The sequence below is a fragment of the Schistocerca cancellata genome, chromosome 9 (assembly GCF_023864275.1).
Source record: "Schistocerca cancellata isolate TAMUIC-IGC-003103 chromosome 9, iqSchCanc2.1, whole genome shotgun sequence".
NCBI classification, from domain to species: Eukaryota; Metazoa; Arthropoda; class Insecta; order Orthoptera; family Acrididae; genus Schistocerca; species Schistocerca cancellata.
In genome coordinates, this window is record NC_064634.1 from 92,972,409 (window position 1) to 92,987,325 (window position 14,917).

At 42.1% G+C, this 14,917-nt stretch overlaps 1 protein-coding gene across 1 annotated transcript in view; it reads right to left on the minus strand.

Moving 5' to 3' along the window:
- Nucleotides 1-232: 232 nt before the first annotated feature.
- Nucleotides 233-14,917, minus strand: part of LOC126100771 (dehydrogenase/reductase SDR family member 11-like) — a 97,836-nt gene continuing 83,151 nt past the window's right edge. The window contains exons 5-6 of the mRNA XM_049911390.1: nucleotides 11,326-11,472; nucleotides 233-690 (exon numbers count right to left, since the gene is read on the minus strand). Of these exons, the coding sequence (XP_049767347.1) occupies nucleotides 649-690; nucleotides 11,326-11,472 (189 nt within the window). The 3' untranslated portion in view covers nucleotides 233-648. The remainder of the gene's footprint in view (nucleotides 691-11,325; nucleotides 11,473-14,917) is intronic.

Genomic DNA, 14,917 nt, shown 5'->3' on the forward strand with positions numbered 1-14,917 from the left:
TGAAGTATTACGCTGTTTTGATCATTAGAACCTTCGTAACACTAAAGGTTATTGGACATTTATTACAAACGTCGTCTCATGTTGAATAATTCGTAATAATTATAACAATGGAGAAGAGGAAAGGAATACAGCGAAGTAAACGAAGGGAAGGTTGACATTGGGGGGCGACAATTAACAAAAGAAATCGTTTTTCGACACTAATAATTAGCTAAGTAAGAAAATGAGTAATGCGTGTCACACAGTAGAGTGAAATCTCTACAATTTTTTGTTTATTTCTTATACATTTGGAATTAATAATGCGATAACAGAAGGTTACAAAATAGATACGATTTATAGAGAAACATTTTAGAACAGTTACCATAAAATCAGAACTGCAGGGTATTTCGTCAGCCGTAATGTTAACTACTCTATAATCTATTTCTATTGGCTCCCTTGTACACATGAATCTCTTCCATATTTAATCAACACTTTGCATGAAATGGAGATGCAGTTAAACATGTCAACTGTGTAAACATTTTTCTTTTTGTCTTGAAGCCTGTAAATGTCACTTGCGAAGAGTTTTAGCTGAAGGCAGTTACATACGACCGTTGTTTCAGTGGCTTTGTCTGAAGGAGACGACATACGCAAGTCGTTCTATTAAGCCTTTTTCTAGTACGGATTCCCCGTCGGACGTAGGATGATGTCGTAAACCTGTAACGTAAAAACAAACAGTAATTTTATTTCCTTGTTCAGTGTCAGAGTAACTTCAGAGAATTTCATGTAATACTTAGACAGCACTGTGTCTTTTACTTAACGTCGAAGAATGACAACTGTGTATCATGAGAATGTAAAACCAATAACGTAATTCATTGAAACCTTTGTTTGGTAACAGACATTTTGGTGAGCTTAGAGCCTTGCGTACGGGCAATCAGTAACTACGTAATGAATCAAGCGTCTGAGGTGAATGTGTGAACGATCGGTCCCTAGCCAGCCTGAAACAATTTGGTGCCAAAGTTGATTTCATAACACTGCTGACATCAGTCAAAGTGAGCTTTGTAGTTATTCTGTTCTGAGTAACAGATACATGCACGAGTCATTTGTCATACTTTAAGTGTTCAGTATGAGAATTTCTAGTGTTCAGTTCAACCTTCTGTTACGGAAGTTTTGCTCGCACGATTATTGCCTGTAAACTAAATAGTGTATTAATCAACATCTACCAGCCATGTTGCATCGTGACATTGCTCATAGGGAGTTGGCAATGCTTGTTCTGATTGGATCTTATTCGGTTGTATGAAGTAAGGGTAATTTTCAGTTACTAATGTTCTGCCAACTAGCTCTGCAGATGAAGAAATTGAAGAAATGTATGATGAAATAAAAGAAATTATTCAGATAGTGAAGGGAGACGAAAATTTAATAGTCATGGGTGACTGGAATTCGGTAGTAGGAAATGGGAGAGAAGGAAACGTAGGTGAATATGGATTGGGGGTAATAAATGAAAGAGGAAGCCGCCTGTTAGAATTTTGTGCAGAGCATAACTTAATCATAGCTAACACTTGGTTCAAGAATCATAAAAGGGGGTTGTATACATGGAAGAAGCCTGGAGATACTGACAGGTTTCAGATAGATTATATAATGGCAAGACAGAGATTTAGGAACCAGGTTTTAAATTGTAAGACATTTCCAGGGGAAGATGTGGACTGACCACAATCTATTGGTTATGAACTGTAGATTAAAACTGAAGAAACTGCAAAAAGGTGGGAATTTAAGGAGATGTTACCTGGATAAACTGACTAAACCAGAGGCTGTATAGAGTTTCAGTGAGAGCATAAGGGAACAATTGACAAAAATGGGGGGAAGAGATACAGTAGAAGAAGAATGGGTAGCTTTGAGGGATGAAGCAGAGGATCAAGTAGGTAAAAAGACGAGGGCTAATAGAAATCCTTCGGTGACAGAAGAAATAATGAATTTAATTGACGAAAGGAGAAAATATAGAAATGCAGTAAATGAAGCAGGCAAAAAGGAATACAAACGTCTCAAAAATGAGCGATAGGAAGTGCAAAATGGTTAAGCAGGCATGGCTATAGGACAAATGTAAGGATATAGAGGCTTATCTCACTAGAACTAGAGGTAAGATAGATACTGCCTACAGGAAAAATTAAGGAGACCTTTGGAGAAAAGAGAACGACTTTTATGAATATCAAGAGCTCTGATGGAAAACCAGTTCTAAGCAAAGAAGGGAAAGCAGAAAGGTGGAAGGAGTATGTAGAGGGTCTATACGAGGGCGATGTACTTTAAGCCAATATTATGGAAATGGAAGAGGATGTAGATGAAATGGGAGATATGATACTGCGTGAAGAGTTTAACAGAGCACTGAAAGACTTAAGTCTAAACAAGGCCCCAGGAGTAGACAACATTCCATTAGAACTACTGACAGCCTTGGGAGAGCCAGTCCTGACAAATCTCTACCATCTGGTGAGTAAAATGTATGAGGCAGGCGAAATACCCTCAGACTTGAAGAATATAATAATTCCAGTCCCAAAGAAAGCAGGCGTTGACAGATGTGAAAATTACCGAACTAACAGTTTAATAAGTCACGGCTGCAAACTACTAACGCGAATTCTTTACAGACGAATGGAAAAACTGGTAGAAGCCGACCTCGGGGAAGATCAGTTTCGATTCCATAGAAATATTGGAACACGTGAGGCAATACTGACCCTACGACTTATCTTAGAAGAAAGATTAAGGGAAGGCCTACCTACGTTTCTATCATTTGTAGACTTAGAGAAAGCTTTTGACAATGTTGACTGGAATACTCTTTTGAGCAAGCAGGAAAAGAAACAAAAGGAAAATTCGGAGTAGGTATTAAAATCCATGGAGAAGAAATAAAAACTGAGGTTCGCCGATGACATTGTAATTCTGCCAGACACAGCAAAGGACTTGGAAGAGCAGTTTAACGGAATGGACAGTGTCTTGAAAGGAGGATATAAGACAAACATCAACAAAAGCAAAACGAGGGTAGTGGAATGTAGTCGAATTAAGTGGGGTGATGCTGAGGGAATTAGATTAGGAAATGAGACACTTAAGGTAGTAAAGGAGTTTTGCTATTTGGGGGGTAAAACAACATTGCCGAAGTAGAGAGGATATAAAATGTAGACTGGCAATGGCAAGGAAAGCGTTTCTGAAGAAGAGAAATATGTTGTCGAGATTTGATTTTAGTGTCAAGAAGTCGTTTCTGAAAGTAATTGTATGGAGTGTAGCCATGTATGGAAGTGAAACATGGACGATAACTAATTTGGACAAGAAGAGATTAGAAGCTTTTGAAATGTGGTGCTACAGAAGAATTCTGAAGATTAGATGGGTACATCACATAACTAATGAGGAAGTATTGAATAGGATTGGGGAGAAGTTTGTGGCACAACTTGAGTAGAAGAAGGGATCGGTTGGTAGGACATGTTCAGAGGCATCAAGGGATCACAAATTTAGTGTTGGAGGGCAGCGTAGAGGGTAAAAATCGTAGAGGGAGACCAAGAGATGAATACACTAAGCAGATTCAGAAGGATGTAGGTTGCAGTAGGTACTGGGAGATGAAGCTTGCACAGGATAGAGTAGCGTGGAGAGCTGCATCAAACCAGTCTCAGGACTGAAGACCACAACAATGTTCTGTCTCACATTCTTTAAAATAATACCGTGTGATCTCAGGGCATCACTACGTTTATGCGAAACTGGTAAGCTGAGACATACGAGTAGCGAGAGAAATAGGGCACACTCCGCCGTCAGGAGGGCATTGCGTAAAGCCTTTAACGTTTACCACAGCAATTTAACCGGAAGACATCTCAGAAAACCAAGAAACTCTCTTCATATGTAATGGGTAGCAGCAGAGCTGAAGTTCGTGTCCAGACACTCGTGAATGACACACGATTCAAAATTCGCTGTAGCAAAGCAAAAAACGAAATATTAACCCTGAATGTAAATGTTTCTGTACCAAAAATGCAAGAGGCCCTTATTCTCGCCACCGCAACGATTGGCATCAATGTCAGTACTGCTCAGATACAGATGGAAACGCAAATGTTAAAGCCTTCAACAGGCTCGTTTTCTTGGTCTTCGTACTCGAGAAAAATGTTGTATTGGCCGTTGGCTATGGAACAATAGATACCATATCCCGTGTAATAGTCATGCAGTTCCGCTACAGATTTTAGTGTCAAATCGCATAATGGCTATCAAATAATTACCATTATTTGAATATCAGTTAATTAAATCTTTGGACAGTTTACAATGAGGAGAGGGGAAGCAGATCGTCACTGAAATTGTCAACTTTAAAAAGAGGGAATAGTGTGAGCACTCGCATTGGTAACCCAGCCACTACTTTCATACAGTGATTCATGTCACAGCATCACATAACACGATATTGAAACAAAATTGTAAAGTTATCACAAGGTACAGAAGGTAATAAGTTTCTTGTGGTTGCTGCTGTTTGCAAGAACTATTCGTTCGTGAAAAGGCAACAGTAACCACAAAAGTTTATGCCAATAATAACTGGTGTCATAGTACCTGGAAAACGTTTTATTGTGAAAAAAAGGTGTGATGTAACTAAAGAGTATAGTAACAGTTCACTTTTGTAACACCACCACACCTTGAATTTATAAATTCAACAGTTACCTTTCTGTGCCATGGTTGCTGTCGCTTCGTTACCAAGTACTTGTTAATTTAATATTCAAAGCTGGCACATTAGCTCTGAATGTGACAGTTTAAGCTGTTTGTCTGGGCACTGTCCCTGAACCTGCGCAGTGGTATGACGTTGCCGTAATATATTGTTTCTTATTACATCCGAACTCTGCAACGTCGTTAGCCCAACAGTCGAGGGGAATATACAGCAAAGCTCTCTCTCTCGTGGAACAACAGACATGTAATCAAGGAGAGCAAGCGCAATGCTCGCTCACCTTCACTGAATAGTAAGAATGGCCACCGAGATTGAACATTGTGCAAAATGGTAACACTGACAGTGAGAACAGTAAGCTCAGGTGTGGAACAGAATATGCTTACTATTAGTGGCTGACCTAACCATGGGAAAGATGTAGAACAAAGTAAGAGATTGTTTCATTCAGTAGATTAATAACGTTATCAGCTACAAATACTGGTTAATCATTTTATTTTAGTGCCATAACCTGATTTTGGCTGCCATGCCCGTCTTCAGATGGCTAATATTTTTCGTGACGTAGATGTTTTGCTCAACAGCATTTAGTCTGACATCTTGGGTTGTCGGGTGTTCTGCCGGATATCAGCGTCGTACTTGCACGATATCAGCCGTGATCAGCCATCGTGATTCACAGTCACACACACCGGACCAATCGCAGTGCACTTGTTGACGTGACATGAGCCTGGACAAAATGAGCACGGCATTATTGCTGCAGCTCTCGTCATCAATACAACGGTAATGCTGCAGCTGCACTTCGAGAATATCGTTGGCTGAACGGATTACGGAAAGGTCCTCTTTCTCCACCTGCTGAGCAGAATGTGCTGAAGAAGTTCGCATCAATAGGAGAATTGGCCGTCGCTCCGGGAAAAGGTTGCACCACATGTGTTTCATAAAATCCCTGTTGCTATGGTGGAGAGCGCTGCGCGAAATTTCCCGATCGTCAGGCAGTGCGCGTGCTGTGTCACGACAGTTGAACATCCCACGGTCCACTGTACAGAAGGTGCTTCGAACCATTCTCAAATGGTATCCGTACAGGATCAGTATCGTACAGCGGTTTGCACTATAGGACGCACAACAGCGTGTTTATTTCGCTCTCCACTTTTCGGCATGGATTGAAGTTTACCAGGGCTGGCTCTGGACCCTCCTATGGACAGACGAAGCTCATTTTTCTGACAGGTCAGGTGAACGCACAGAATTGCCGAGTGTTGTGATCTTCACCTCCAGTCAATATACATGATGTCCCTGTGCAAGGCCAACGTGTCACCACATGATGTGGCTTCACAACTACGTTCATGATTGGCCCATTCTTTTTTCAACAGGCTGGCGCTCAAGGACCAAAGACGTGCAATGTAACTGGTCAGCGTTACTGTGATATGCTTCGCCATCTGGTCATACTCGCCCAATAGGACGGAGACGCACTGAACTCAACAGTTCTCATGCAAAATGGGACCCCATCGTACATTGCTCGTGGAGTTCACCTGCTTCTCCGAAACACATTTGGAAATTAATTATTAGCGTATCCTTTCCAAATGCTTGGCCGCCACGATCACCTGTTCTCGCTTCCTGTGATTTTTGGTTGTGGGGCTACCCGAAAGAGAGGGTTTACCAGGCGAACACACACACATGTGTTGATCTGAAGCGCAGCATATCAACAGAGGTAGCCAGCATACCAATGGAAAGGCTTCTTTGTTGTGCAGAATGCAATCCTGCGCTTTCAGGCTCTTCTGGACATAGATGGGCGCCATATTGAGCCCCTTTTGTAGGAGTAATGGTAATGGTATGTAATGGTATGATTTACCGTAGCAGTCCATTAAAAGTGTTTCAATTTAAGTGATTCCTTAACATTAATGCTACCAAGTTTGGTCCTCGTGCGGTATTTTCCGTGCCGTAACGTGTTAAATAGGGAAAGTTTCACTGTAACCAACAGGTACTTCTCCCTCCTCAAAACACTACTTTCAAGGTACTATACATGGAGGGGATGACTCTATGCTATGGCCAGTTTGACAAACGGTAATATCTATTTCACGAAAAAGCAGGGGAAACAGCAGAAACTTCCCACTCTTCGCATAAAAAAATGCACATTAACAAAAGCAAGCTTCGTACTTGCGTAGATCAACGTTTCCTCCGTAGGTAAGTCTCTTCGCGCCAAACTATGTTGAATGACCAAAATTTGAGATAGCGGTCTGCACCACAGAATCTAGGCTTCTGATGTTTGTGCAGGAAATGCAGTGGCGGTACAGCAACCCTGCCCCTAGGTATGCCATGCGCCAGCGCTGTTCAGAAGAACATCACGTGACGCTGCATACTCACTTCCGTAACAACTGCCAATCTCCCTAGTTCCGTATCGTTTCTAGAACGAAACCGCTTTCTTCTCCGCTCCGCTTTTACCGTTGGGCAGTGCTCGTGCCGTTTTGTGTAAGTGCAAACGGATATCTTTGGAAGGCTAGCAACTCTGTTCTTGCAAATCCTGCTGCGTAAATGAAGTTAACCCCTTATGTCGTGTGTCGCAAATTCGCGTCACACTAAAGCGGCGCTAATAATACGGAGGTTAGCAGTTACTGAACGCCAGCGATTGTAGGTGTACGTTCCACACGGACACACACTTAGGCGCTTCTGTATCTTTGGTGCCGCTTCGAAGAAATGCAGTCAATGGAAGTTAAAGAAATAGTTCTGTCGACTTTTAGTAGCTGAATAATTTTGTGACCTATTTACGTATATACATACACTATAATTTATCACATGTTTCCAGTAATCCATACGAACATCTAAACTCAACACTTGACAGGTTATGTTTTAGTTTTATAACCACTACGACAGCGTCCGAAGCGACCATGAATTTTCTAAGTGATTTTCTGGTACTTGCAGCTGACTTTAATTATTTGATGTACAACAATACAATTTCGACCTTAAGTCACTTTCAAGTATTTACAACGTAAGCATTATACGAGGGTTGTTTTTTTAAGTAAGGGCCGTTTTTATTTTTAAATAAGATACAAATACTTATGTAGAAAAACTTATTTTCTGATTCTACACACTTACCTTTTTTCTACATAGTTGTCTTGTTTGTTTAAGCACTTGTCATACCGTACAACTAAGTTTTTAATTCCCTCTTCAAAGAATTCGGCCGCCTGCTCCGACAGCCAAGAGTTCACGGCCGCTTTCACTTCATCGTCGTCATTGAACCGCTGCCCACCAAGATGGTGTTTCAGGTACAGGAATAGGTGAAAATTGCTAGGAGGAAGGTCGGGGCTGTATGGTGCATGGTCCAAAACTTCCCAGCCAAAAGAACCAATCAAATCCCGAGTCTTGAGAGGTGTGAGGCCTAGCGTTATCGTGCAGGAGCAAAACTCCTTTTGTCAGCGTGCCGCGCCTTTTGTTTTGAATTGCTCTGCGGAGCTTCTTTAGAGTTGCACAGTAGGCATCTGAGTTGATTGTCGTTCCTCGTGGCATTAAGTCCACTAGCAAAACACCGCGCCGGTCCCAGAACACAGTTGCCATAATCTTGCGCTTTGACAGCGTCTGTTTGGCTTTGACCTTGACGGGTGAGGTTGTGTGTCGCTTGCTTTCGGGAGTGATATGGGATACCCATGTTTCATCTCTAGTGACAATTTGACTCAACATGTCATCCCCTTCTTCCTCATAACGAATCAGAAAGTCCAATGAAGTAGCAAATCTCTTTCCTTTGTGGTCCTCTGTGAGGAGTCTGGGTACCCACCGAGAACACAGTTTCTTAAAGTTTAGGTTTTCAGACACAATTCTCTACAAAACCGATCTTTAAACTTTTGGAAATTCCAAAGAGTGGAAATTGTGAATCTTCTGTCCTCACGAATTTTTGTTTCGACTGCAGCCACCAAATCATCAGTTATCACAGAAGGCCGGCCTGAGCGTTCTTCGTCATGGACGATTTGATGGCCATTTTTAAACTCTCTAACCCATTGACACACTTTACCTTCACTGATTGCATTCAAGCCATTAACTTCTGTTAACAGACTATGAATTTCTGCAGCTGATAGGCTTCTCGTGGTCAAAAAACGTATCACTGACCATATCTCACACACGGCGGGCGATTCAATAATCGTAAACATTATAAAGTAGCACAGCCATGCGTACACGTCAGCTACAGAGCTGCAACTTGCATCAGTGTGAACGGGAAGGATGCCGGCAAGTGGCGCGGTGGCTCGTTGCGGCGTCCGCGCGAACTACGGGACTATACGCGCGAACGGCCCTTACTTAAAAAACAACCCTCGTACATTGGATGCGTTTAACGTAAGAATTAATCATATCCCACGACATACTTGGACGATTGTAACTTACTTCATGGAGGATTTGTTGATGATACATTGTCATGTTTTTGCTCCTGTGAATAAAATTGTCATAAAATGACCTGACAATCAGATGAATTCGCATTTGCGAACAATGGCTACAACCAGCTGTAGAATGGATTGACAATGAAAATTTGTGCCGGTCGACCATAGGTCCACAATCTGTACTCGCACATCCATTATGTGTGTTCCTGTATAGATCTGACGTTGTGCTTTAAAGCCGCATGCCCGATATCGGCAAAATAGTTCAAATGGCTCTGAGCACTACGGGACTTAACATCTGTGGTCATCAGTCCCCTAGAACTTAGAACTACTTAAACCTATCTAACCTAAGGACACCACACACATCCATGCCCAAGGCAGGATTCGAACCTGCGACCGTAGCAGTCGCGCGGTTCCGGACTGAGTGCCTAGAACCGCTAGACCCGATATCGGCAGGTAAGGAAGATACTGCAACGTCTGTGTTATTCCAATGACGATGCACTCCAAACTATCTATATCTACCATTGTTTATCATGTAGATGGTATCACTATATCGAGAAATGTCTTATGGATTGTATTAAGTTCAGATTCGCAAGTACTGTTGTCACAGATGTGACATGCCGAGTTACACCCAACATGTGTAATGTAATTGGAACAGCGGGAAGTTCAACGGGACTGGAAGAAGGCCCAGGTCATAACAATCTATAAAAAGGGTAGAAAATCGGATGCACATAATTACCGGCCAATTTCACCGACATCGAGTTGTTGTAGAATCATGGAACATTTTTGTGTTCAGACATAATGACCTTCCTACATTCTGAGATGCTCATCTGCAGAAACCAGCACGGTTTTAGGAAACAGCGGTCATGCAAGACACAGCTGGCCCTCTTTGTGCATGATACACAACAGGCTCTAGATACCGGCTCCCAGGTTGATGCAATATTTCTGGACTTTCGAAAGGCGTTCGACTCAGTTCCACACTGTCGCTCGCTCCAAGAAGCGCACTTACGGTCTATCCGATGATATATGCGGTTGGTTAGAAAGTTTTCTAAGATACAGGGAGCAGTATGTTGTCCTGACGGGGTGACCGAAACAAGCGTAACTTTAGGTGTGTCCAGGGCAGTGTAATAGGTCCGCTGCTTTTTACGATGTACATAAACTATCTGGTTGATGGTACTGACAGCGGCAATGGACTGTTTGCCGATGATGCTGTAGTCTACAGGAAAGTAGTATCACCCGAAAGTTGTGAACAAATCAATGATGATTTGCAAAAGATAAATGCTTGGTGTAATGACTGGCAGTTATCTCTCAATATTAGTAAGTGTAACCTACTGCGTATACCAAAGTGAAAATCCCATTAATGTACGAGTACGAAATAAATGCCCGGTCTTTGGAAGCTGTAACATGCGTCAAGTATCTGGGTGTGACTATTCGAAATGACCTCAAATGGATCAGATTACACAAGTAACGGGCAAGGCGAACTCTAGATTGCGGTTTACTGGTAGAATCCTGAAGCGATGCAGTCTTTCAAGGAAGGAAATAGCTTACAATACGTTAGTTCGTCCAGTCTAAGAGTATTGTTCGTCTGTGTAGGACCCTTACCAGTTGGATCTGATTCAAGAGATTGTGGAGGTCCAAAGAAGAGCGGCAAGATTCGTGACTTGTACAATTAGCCATCACGAGAGCGTTACAAATTTCATAGAAAGTTTGAAGTGGTACACACTTGCAGACAGACGGTCCGCTAAACGGAAGGGGCTGCTCACTAAATTCCGAAATCTGATCTTCAGCGAGGATGTAGAGCATATATTATTACCACCAACTTTCAAATCGCGCAATGATCACCATTCAAAGACAAGGGAAATTAGAGCTCGTGCTGAGGCGTACAGACAGTAATTTTTCCATCGCGCAATCCGCGCCTGGAACAGAGAGGAGGGGGGAATATGACTTTGGCGCGAATTGTGCCCTCCGCCACACACCGCTTGGCGGATAGCTAAGTATTTATGTAGATATATCTTGGATATTAGTATATACAAGATTTCACTGCCGGTTAAAAAACGATTTTTTAAAGTTTTTCTTTGAAATTGAAACGTCTTTTATGAAGGGGTAAATCTGTATTGTAGGATAATGTTGCCCCCTTTCTGCTGGCACCATCTTATACAGCTTAAGGATAAAATTTGACATACCAGGGTGTGTACAGATGCATATGAAGTCACTACTGCCGCCACAGCCACACTTACTTCGCAAACGTAATGAGAAAGGAAACCGTTATTAGCGTAAGAGGTACCAACCGCAAAGCATCGTACAATGGCTCGCGGAGCAGAGCTGATAAGAGATACAGGAGTGGCTTACCTGCACGCGTGGGTGCTGGGACAGCATGTAGATCGCAGCTTCTGCAACGTCTTCTGCTTCCATGTAATTCAGCTGGTTATACAAGTCTTCCGTCCAGTTGGTGGTATTAGTGAGGATCTCCGTCTTCACCATTCCTGGGGATATTTCCTGCACAGAAAGCAATATCAGTGTAAATGAGTGTTTGTATATATCTCCATAATCATAATTCACAAGAAAAAAGATTACTGAAGTAAAATTAAGTCCGGAAGAATAATTGATTTGTCGTTCTTCTCTAACTTAATGTGCTTTCACTCCATAATTAACTACGTGAATTACTAAGAGCATTAAAGTAAATCCAAGACATGACGAAGAATAGAAACTAGATGTGCGAGTTTCTTTGGAATAAACCGCGAGTTTCGCAGCACATTCTACAGGGCTATTACAAATGATTGAAGCGATTTCATAAATTCACTGTAGCTCCAGTCATTGACATATGGTCACGACACACTACAGATACGTAGAAAAACTCAAAAGTTTTGTTCGGCTGAAGCCGCACTTCAGGTTTCTGCCGCCAGAGCGCTCGAGAGCGCAGTGAGCCAAAATGACGACAGGAGCCGAGAAAGCGTATGTCGTGCTTGAATGCACTCACAGTCAGTCACTTCGACCATAGATACTAGTAGACTGGCCTTGCTGTGCAGAAGCTATGGAGCTGGTGTGGCTCCAACATAAACCACGTGACTGTTGGCAAAACGTGGCGGGATTTCAAATCAGCGGTCTGCGATCCTATGTTTGTATCGGAATTTCCCCACATTTCTCAATTGACAGCCAAACGCTTCCAACAAAAACTATTTTTTTATTTTTGAAAATTTATGCCAGAACTACATTTGACCTGGATTTGTTCAAAGTACCATTTATAAAATCTAACAAATACATCGAACGCCACTCTGGTGGGCAGCGGGACGAAATTACTATAAACGTCGTTAAAATTCTTTTAAACAGTAAGAGTGGGCTCGTGTCAAAACTTTAAACATTGTATTCGCAATGTTTCGAGCTCTAGTCACTTATGAAAGAAATTGACTATGGGAATTATGTCAACTATAGGTGTCAAAATTGTTTACTTTAGGAGCAGGTCCATTTTAGAGTATCAATTTTAGGTGCACTTCAAAGGTTCAGTTCCCACTATTTTTACAAAAGTTTAAACTATAAGTTAAAAAAAATGATATTTTACATAAAAGATGAGACTTTGCAGTTTCAGAAAATAATTTTGGAGCGTAGGTTTAAAAATGACAGACACTGTAAATACAAATTATAGATATACATTGTACATAATAACTAATCTATCAAAACACTTCTCCGCGAAGTGCTTCGAGCAAAAGCGCGTATGTGCAAACGGCTTAAAGTTTTTCCGTTTCAGGGCCTGTATCCAAAGCTGCCTTCGGTTTTCATCCTCACGGGACCTGTGACTAGGAACGAGAAACGATTATACTTACTTCTGTAACCGAATTATCACAGATACTTTCCAAAATGTAAAATGAGTCTGACTTTACAGGCATCGCTTTCAACACTTTAATTTACGTGATACTCTATTTCAAGCGTAAAAAACATAAGAGTCACTTCAGCAGATTTCAATAAACGCATCTGCACTATCATAGAAACACTTACACGTGAAATGTAAAGCCATTTCCCCGACAAAACGCTGAGTACAGCCATAAGCGCAACACGAAACAACCATGTTTTGCCAACATTCACGTGACTTTAGCCCAGAGATGTTGGAGCCACGAAAATGACGTCAGGGCCAGTCTATTATATTTATGGTCGAAGGTCAGTCATAACAGTGTAACGACACTTCAGGACGAAATTAAACAAAGATCCACCAACTGCTACTTGATCCTCTGCTGCCTTCACTACTTCATCCCTCAAAGCTACCCATTCTTCTGCTACTGTATTTCTTTCCCCCATTCCTGTCAATTGTTCCCTTATGCACTCCCTGAAACTCTGTACAACCTCTGGTTCTTTCAGTTTATCCAGGTCCCATCTCCTTAAATTCCCACCTTTTCGCAGTTTCTTCAGTTTTAATCTACAGGTCATAACCAATAGATTGTGGTCAGAGGCCACATCTGCCCCTGGAAATGTCTTACAATTTAAAACCTGGTTCCTAAATCTCTGTCTTACCATTATATAATCTGATACCTAGAAGCTTTTGAAATGTGATGCTACAGAAGAATGCTGAAGATTAGGTGGGTAGATCACATAACTAATGAGGAAGTATTGAATAGGATTGGGGAGAAGAGAAGTTTGTGGCACAACTTGACCAGAAGAAGGGATCGGTTGGTAGGACATGTTCTGAGGCATCAAGGGATCACCAATTTAGTATTGGAAGGCAGCGTGGAGGGTAAAAATCGCAGGGGGAGACCAAGAGATGAATACACTAAGCAGATTCAGAAGGATGTAGGTTGTAGTAGGTACTGGGAGATGAAGAAGCTTGCACAGGATAGAGTTGCATGGAGAGCTGCATCAAACCAGTCTCAGGACTGAAGACAACAACAACAACAACAACAACAACAACAACACCAACACCAACTGCTAACTCCATTCGGCGATGGTATGCGCAGTTTAAAGCTTCTGGATGCCTCTGTAAGGGGAAATCAACGGGTCGGCCTGCAGTGAGCGAAGAAACGGTTGAACTCGTGCGGGCAAGTTTCACGCGTAGCCCGCGGAAGTCGACGAATAAAGCAAGCAGGGAGCTAAGCGTACCACAGCCGACGGTTTGGAAAATCTTACGGAAAAGGCTAAAGCAGAAGCCTTACCGTTTACAATTGCTACAAGCCCTGATATCCGATGACAAAGTCAAACGCTTTGAATTTTCGGCGCGGTTGCAACAGCTCATGGAAGAGGATGCGTTCAGTGCGAAACTTGTTTTCAGTGATGAAGCAACATTTTTTCTTAATGGTGAAGTGAACAGACACAATGTGCGAATCTGTGCGGTATAGAATCCTTACGCATTCGTGCAGCAAATTCGCAATTCACCAAAAGTTAACGTGTTTTGTGCAATCTCCCGGTTTAAAGTTTACGGCCCCTTTTTCATCTGCGAAAAAAACGTTACAGGACACGTATCTGGACATGCTGGAAAATTGGCTCATGCCACAACTGGAGACCGACAGCGCTGACTTCATCTTTCAACAGGATGGTGCTCCACCGCACTTCCATCATGATGTTCGGCATTTCTTAAACAGGAGATTGGAAAACCGATGGATCGGTCGTGGTGGAGATCATGATCAGCAATTCATGTCATGGCTTCCACGCTCTCCCGACTTAAACGCATACGATTTTTTTCTGTGGGGTTATGTGAAAGATTCAGTGTTTAAACCTCCTCTACGAAGAAACGTGCCAGAACTGCGAGCTCGCATCAACGATGCTTTCGAACTCATTGATGGGGACATGCTGCGCCGAGTGTGGGAGGAACTTGATTATCGGGTTGATGTCTGCCGAATCACTAAAGAGGCACATATCGAACATTTGTGAATGCCTAAAAAACTTTTTGAGTTTTTGTATGTGTGTGCAAAGCATTGTGAAAATATCTCAAATAATAAAGTTATTGTACAGCTGTGAAATC